Genomic DNA, 6,211 nt, shown 5'->3' with positions numbered 1-6,211 from the left:
AAAACAAAAAATTTCTGTTTTTTTTAATAGTTTTACCAACTCACGGTATTATTTACCGATAATTCAAACACCGTAAAAAAATTGAAGGGGCACCCGATAATAGAGAGAAGCGCGTGCGCAAGAAGTTAACAGAGAGAATCGTAGTGACCAATGGGCCAATGGTTAGAGCGGAATTGTATGGTAGGGAGAAATTCTGATGCGTGTGTGTAGTCGTCGGTCGCTCGCCGCGATCGTCTCCTACCGCAAGTTTTATTTTTTTCATCGCACACCTTCGCGCATGCTGTATAGGATTTTCATTTATCCCCACTGTTCTCGAGCCGAGAGCCGAGAGCCGAGTGTTTTGCGCTAGAAGAGAAGAGAACGAACGTCGAACGGATGAGTGAGAGAGGGAGTACAAAGTCTCAAAGCTCTAGTTGGGAGATAAACAGAGTCGTGTGGGTCGCGTGTGATCAATGGAAACGATGGCAACTGTTTCACCGTTCCTATCATTTTTTTACTTTGTTTAAATTCTTCAAAACAGTTGAAAATGCGAAAAAATTATTGAAATAATAAAATCATCAGTTTCACTGATATAATCACGCGGAACGACGAAATTTCGGGGTTTCAAATATTTAGTGCGTCAAAATAACACTTGTACGGGATTATTGTTATTATTATACAGACTATTTTTTTCAACAAAACTCGGACGGCTCCGGTGAGTTGACATTTTTATATTAAAAAAAATCTCCAACATATTTAAACATGGAATAGTGCTCCGAAGTTTCAATCCGTAACTTAGCAAAAATTAATTTTTTGCGTTTCAAGTCGCTCGTTTTTCGTTTTCCGATCATAAATTGTTCGTTAACAGAGTTCGACATTGCAACGTCCATTCACGCGACGTTAGTTCGTGTCTCGAGGCCATTTTTTCTTTCTTTTAATACGAAATCGTGTTGTTTACGTTTTCGAAATTTTTTCATTTCAACGGTTGTTTAATACTCGTTTATACATTTTTATTTCGTTTTACGTTTTATTCTTTTTGATTTCCTTCTCGCTAAAATTTCCAAAACTGTTAATACATCAAGACGAATAAAAAATATATCGAGTAACATACCCACGCGAACGTAATGGCCGACGAAACTCGAATACCACCGTGTTCAGTTCGGTCGGTCGTTGCATACTATGGTGCAATCTTTCGAATTTATCGGGATTTCGTGAAATTTGATGATGAAAAATTCTCTTACGAATTTTCATCGTTATGAATCATCTCATTTCGTTACTTTTCGCACTGTATACATATTTTTATTTGTTTTTGTATCGACGAGTCGGTGGTTGCCATTTTGGAAGTATAATATGGCGCGTTTTTCGAATCCATCAGAATTTTTCAGCGTGTTGACGTTTGTTTTATTTCTTTCTAAATTACAGTTGCGATGACGTATTTAGTCTCCATGCTGATTTAATTTTTTTTTTGTTATATAATGAATCAATGTTATTGTAAAATTGAAGCTTTCAGGGGAGGAATGTTTCGCGTTCCAAATATAGCGATGCCAGTAGTTGCCCAAATGGCTGCTTCAACCAAATTTCCAAAACCTACGTGCTCTTATTCGAGCTATGAATGTGCACAGCCTTGTTTAGAAAATTATTTGTATTGCGCCAAGCATATCCTCGAAGATCCAGCTGCTCCTTACAAACCGTGCAGCTTCATATATAATACTAATGGACGAAAATGTTATAATCCGGCACCTAAACTCGATCGAAGAGATTTATCGTACGTAATTAAAAATGAATAAAAGTTCATTGACTCTTCATCAACCTTTTTGCCGACTCTCATTAATTAATTATTTCAGATATTGTCCAGAACACACGAGAAAAGCTCAAATCGCAAGAATAAAATCAACATCCAAACATTCTCTTCCAGAATCTCCGGAGACACTTTTACTTAATCTCAGCCATTACGTTGAAGTTGAGGATTCTGAGGATACAGAGGATGATGAGATTAAAGGTCAAGTCAAGTCTCTTAATCCATTTAGTAAGTTGTATACTATTCTTTTTTCTCTACAGTGAAAAGAGATGAAAAAATTACGAAACAGTTGAAGTAACCGGGAAACTTTGATTTGCTCAAAATTTTTCATGATCATTTCATATACGGAATTTTTATAATTTTGATTTGGTAATTGAATGAGAGAATGATAAATCGATCATATGTTTTGTTTAAATCTAAATTGTCTAGCGGACATAAACGCTATCAACGAAAACGCAGAGAATGGTTGCGTTATTCTCGATTATGCAAGCTCCAGTGACAGCGACGTCGAACCTACTATTGTTAACGAAACTCTCAAGGGAAGTTTTCTTGACGACAGTGACAATGAGAGCCTTCACAGTGCACAGGAAGATCCCTTGAAGTAAGCGCAACCTACTTTTTTTTCTATAGAACCATGCATAATATCCTCAAGAATTCCTATCCTACCCTCCGCACGAAGAAGCAACAGTTTTGGGTTTGATTTGGTTTCCCGGTTGAACAACAGTTGATTTTTATGTAATGGATACGGACAGTAAGGTTTTCTTTTTAGCAAAATTTGAAAAAAAAAAAAAAAAATGAACGCGTAGTGAATATGCTAGCATGCTTTGGCTTGTGCCTTTTTCGCCAAGTATACTCTGTATAATTGATTTTTTTTTGTCTTTATAGTAAGAAATAATCAAACAATTCAATTTATTCATTTTCTCTTGTTTTCTGTACTTACGAGATTTGTTTTTTCGTAGTTAACTGTCCTATCGTAGATGCTTGCTGCTCAATAAATTATCGAACAATTTGATTCTACGCCACGTTAAATTTGAAGTATCAATTTTTTAAGGCACGCTGGTATTTTCACTGCTGAGGAGGTAATTTACATTGCTCGTGAAAAATTAATAAGGCTGCAGTCTCTATACATCGATCAATTCAGGAGACTGCAGTACAACCTCAAGGAGAAAAGGAGGAAATATTTGCACGCGCTCAAGAAAGAAAAGGAAACACTTTGTCAGTATTTGATCGATTATATTTCTGAGTAATTAAACATAATTTTATCCAAGTTTTCATTCGTTAAAATAATAAGTTTATTCTTGCAGGCAGTATACATGATCAGCCCAGAGAGACCGCGAGAGAGAAGAAAATTTACGAAAAATTAAAAGCTTTGAACAGTTATCACAGACGAAGTGGCGTCGAAGCGATTCTCTACCGAAAATCTTTGGAACGAAGAGCTCGCGTAAATATCTGCTATAAATTCCTTTGTTTTCAACACTTACTATAGCGTATTTTTCTTTTTGCTCAGTGAAAATAAAGTTTGATAATAACAATGATGTTTAGGCAACTGAAGGACCCACTCAGAAACCACCAAGCGTGCCCAAGTGCATATTCACCGAGGGTGGTGTCAAATGCGGTGAAAGAACTTTACCATCTGCCAAACATTGTCGAAAACACATTCTCAGGGTATGTGTATAATTCTGTATTGATCATTTTCGTTGTAAACAAGTTATTCATTGCTTTCTCTATTTATTTTTGGTAAAATAGTCCATTTAACAATATTTTTTTGAGTTGATCATGTCATTCACTTTCAGGATCAACATCAAGTTTTGTTTAAAGCTTGTGGCGCAATGAGAGCTGATATCGAATGCCACGAGCCTGTTCCAGTGGTCTTCGATTCCAATTGTGTTTTTCATATGGACTTACCCTCTCCTTGCAAATTGGAAACATTAACGGTAAATACAGTTGTTTCAATCAGTAAAATGTGCAAGTCAATTAAGACTTCAAAGGCAAATATAACTTCACTGCGATCAAATGTTAATCATCAATTTGGTGGTTCAGATGTAACAAATTTTCATGACCGTTCGAAAAATAAGATTCAATCGTTTTTTAAGTATCACTAGCTTCAAGTTTCTCTTAGATTATTGAATTTTTCATGTTCAATAATAAATATTTTGTTTGCTTTTTTTTCAAGTTCGAAGAAGCACAAAAAACATCGAACCGCCGAGTGTCCTCAATGGAGTTGGATGGTTCAACGGGAGGCCAAGAAATCGATCCTGATGACGATATGGCTGGATTAATGCGAGAAATGAACGACGCGAGTCAGAAAAAACCGATCTTCAACGAGAGTGTAAACAGCGAGGCAAGCACGGACACGGCTTTTAGTCTGACAGCTCAAATGAGCGACAAGGATGAACTCGTTTCAGTTTGATAATTATTCTCGGAATTTTATTTTCCTGCTCAATATGTTTCTCCGAGCGATGAAACTGGAAGGGAAAAAGAATGTTGTAAACATTGTGATATTATTACCGTGGACAAGTGTACTTTAAATAATCGATGAGTCGATCATATTTTAATCCGATTTTCACCTAACTAATTTATTGTTATTCTTATTCGCTAGTTAATCAAATCTAATTTATTTATATAAAATCAATCAATTGCAAATTTAGTTACGGGCTCGCGCTATATTTTTATCGCGTTATGAAAAAAATGTTGAAATCTTTTGCTTCTGTGAAGTATATCAATCGCGTAAAGAAATATATAAATAAAACTTTTTACGTATGTGTTGAAGAATGTCCTCTCATTAATGAATAAATTTGACGAAGATATATGTTAAGAGCTGAGATGCAGTCAGGGGTGCTAAAATGGGGTCTTTTCATTTTTATTAAGTTCATCTCATAAAACTGATTACACAGAGTTTCAATATTATGTCTTAACTTGACTTTACAAAATTACAAAAAAAAGATCAATTATTTATACAAATATCACCATATCTTTGTGGACCCCCTTTTCCAAGTAGTGCTTCGTGGCGACCACTACAACATTTTACTGGATCATCTGAAATTAAAAAAAGCAAATAAAAATTTGCTTTTTTCATTTTTACACAATCATCAATTCCAGGCCCATAAAACAGGACTTCTGTCGATGTAGAAGCTTCCAAAATATCGATTTGCCATTGTCTTCGAAGGGTATTGCCGTTATCGAAGGGTATAATACCGAAGGGTATTGCCGATGCTAAGAATCTTTTCTTTCTGTGTACCGGTGAGAATTAGATCCACAATTTGTGCCAAGTATATTTATGATCAATGTGTGTGTATCTTTATTGAAAATAAAAGCAGCAACACATGCAGCAATTTCTACAATAGTACTGCTACGGCACATAGTTTTTGGACTTATTTTCCAAACTACCTGATTGAAGCTTTCGTTGCTGTTTTTATTGAAGCCATCAATACACCTATAGAGTAAATCATCATTACTCGGATCTTCATAAATTGTTTCATGGTATCTAAAACAATGGGAGGTAATTGTTGATAATCTCGCTCGTAAGAATCAAGTTCCTAATTAGCATGAACGCGTTGATACGAACTTCATCTTCATCGATTCTTCATCTTTCAGGCACATGTGGCGTGGTTCCTTTTTATTTAATTGTATTCGTAAGGAGAAACTGTTGAAATTCCAGATCAAGGCGCCTTTGGATGCTCTTCATATTTAAATCAAGAAATTTTTCAGTAAAATAACCAATTGATGATGAAACAACTCCAAACAAAGATCTTTTGCCATGTTCTATTTCTAGATACACTCAATTCATTAGTTTCTTTATTTTTACCTTTTGATATTTCTTCTTTTTCTTTATTCACTGCTTTTTGAGGAAAAAATTCTGCGACGCTTTTACTAGTTTTGATATTTGCTGCAACATTATTGTCAATGCACGCTGTTTGTCTGCAATTTCACATCCCATTTTGTTTCTCCAATTCCGGGAGATTGTTTTATCTGAGATCTGAGATCAAAAAACCACAGAGCGTTTTGATTTGTAAAATAGTGGCTATCGCCCCTATCGCCTGAACTAAAATCATAAAAAAAAACATAAAAAATTGAAGTATTTTCGCACTCTGAAACACAAAATATCAATTTTTCAAAAACGTTTATAAATATAACTATATTCGAACCTGCAAAAAGCCCGCACTCGGAAAACAGCGAAGAGTTGGAATGGGTGAGTAACGTTATCTCTCGGATTTTTCGAAGAGTTAGGTTGCAGTTTCTCGTCGCCACCATTCGAAACGATGTAGCATGAACTTATCAAGACCGTTGCGTCGTGCGTGCGTCGTGGTCGTGAAGCAGTTATTGCGAGTTGCGAGTTGCGAGTTCACGTCGATCGGTGTAACATGATTTCCCCTCGTCCCTCTGGTCATTCGGTACTTCCTGAGGTTCTTGGTTCTTGGTTCTCGAGCGCAGTAG

At 35.8% G+C, this 6,211-nt stretch overlaps 1 protein-coding gene and 1 long non-coding RNA gene across 5 annotated transcripts; one reads left to right on the top strand and one right to left on the bottom strand.

The window, feature by feature from the left end:
* Window positions 1-230: 230 nt before the first annotated feature.
* dgt1 (dim gamma-tubulin 1) lies at window positions 231-4,549 on the top strand. Of its 4 annotated transcripts, none has more exons than XM_043424327.1 (9): window positions 231-694; window positions 1,490-1,744; window positions 1,824-2,005; window positions 2,207-2,378; window positions 2,814-2,992; window positions 3,082-3,218; window positions 3,320-3,442; window positions 3,571-3,711; window positions 3,951-4,549. In XM_043424327.1, exons 2-9 carry the CDS (start codon window positions 1,497-1,499, stop codon window positions 4,185-4,187), a joined length of 1,419 nt encoding a protein of 472 aa, XP_043280262.1. In that variant the 5' UTR covers window positions 231-694; window positions 1,490-1,496; the 3' UTR covers window positions 4,188-4,549. The 4 variants fall into 4 exon arrangements, with proteins under 4 accessions (XP_043280262.1, XP_043280261.1, XP_043280259.1 ...); XM_043424326.1 differs by having other exon boundaries at window positions 1,483-1,744; XM_043424324.1 differs by lacking the exon at window positions 231-694 and having other exon boundaries at window positions 729-1,744.
* Window positions 4,550-4,613: 64 nt separating this feature from the next.
* Window positions 4,614-6,083, bottom strand: LOC122413760 (uncharacterized). Its single transcript, XR_006261613.1, has 5 exons — window positions 5,923-6,083; window positions 5,583-5,819; window positions 5,343-5,456; window positions 5,165-5,261; window positions 4,614-4,813 (listed from the first exon to the last, which is right to left on the bottom strand). It is a non-coding gene; the product is annotated as an uncharacterized lncRNA (long non-coding RNA).
* Window positions 6,084-6,211: the final 128 nt, after the last annotated feature.

The sequence above is a fragment of the Venturia canescens genome, chromosome 7 (assembly GCF_019457755.1).
Source record: "Venturia canescens isolate UGA chromosome 7, ASM1945775v1, whole genome shotgun sequence".
Classification (NCBI taxonomy): domain Eukaryota; kingdom Metazoa; phylum Arthropoda; class Insecta; order Hymenoptera; family Ichneumonidae; genus Venturia; species Venturia canescens.
This window is presented reverse-complemented; position numbering and strand designations above follow the sequence as displayed.

Bases quoted from the DNA above. Each gene is read 5' to 3' on its own strand.
- dgt1 (XM_043424324.1), top strand. From the start codon at position 1,455: ATGAATCAATGTTATTGTAAAATTGAAGCTTTCAGGGGAGGAATGTTT. The intron at 1,745-1,823 runs GTACGTAATTAA...TAATTATTTCAG, and splicing joins CTCGATCGAAGAGATTTATC to ATATTGTCCAGAACACACGA. The intron at 2,993-3,081 runs GTCAGTATTTGA...TTATTCTTGCAG, and splicing joins GAAAGAAAAGGAAACACTTT to GCAGTATACATGATCAGCCC.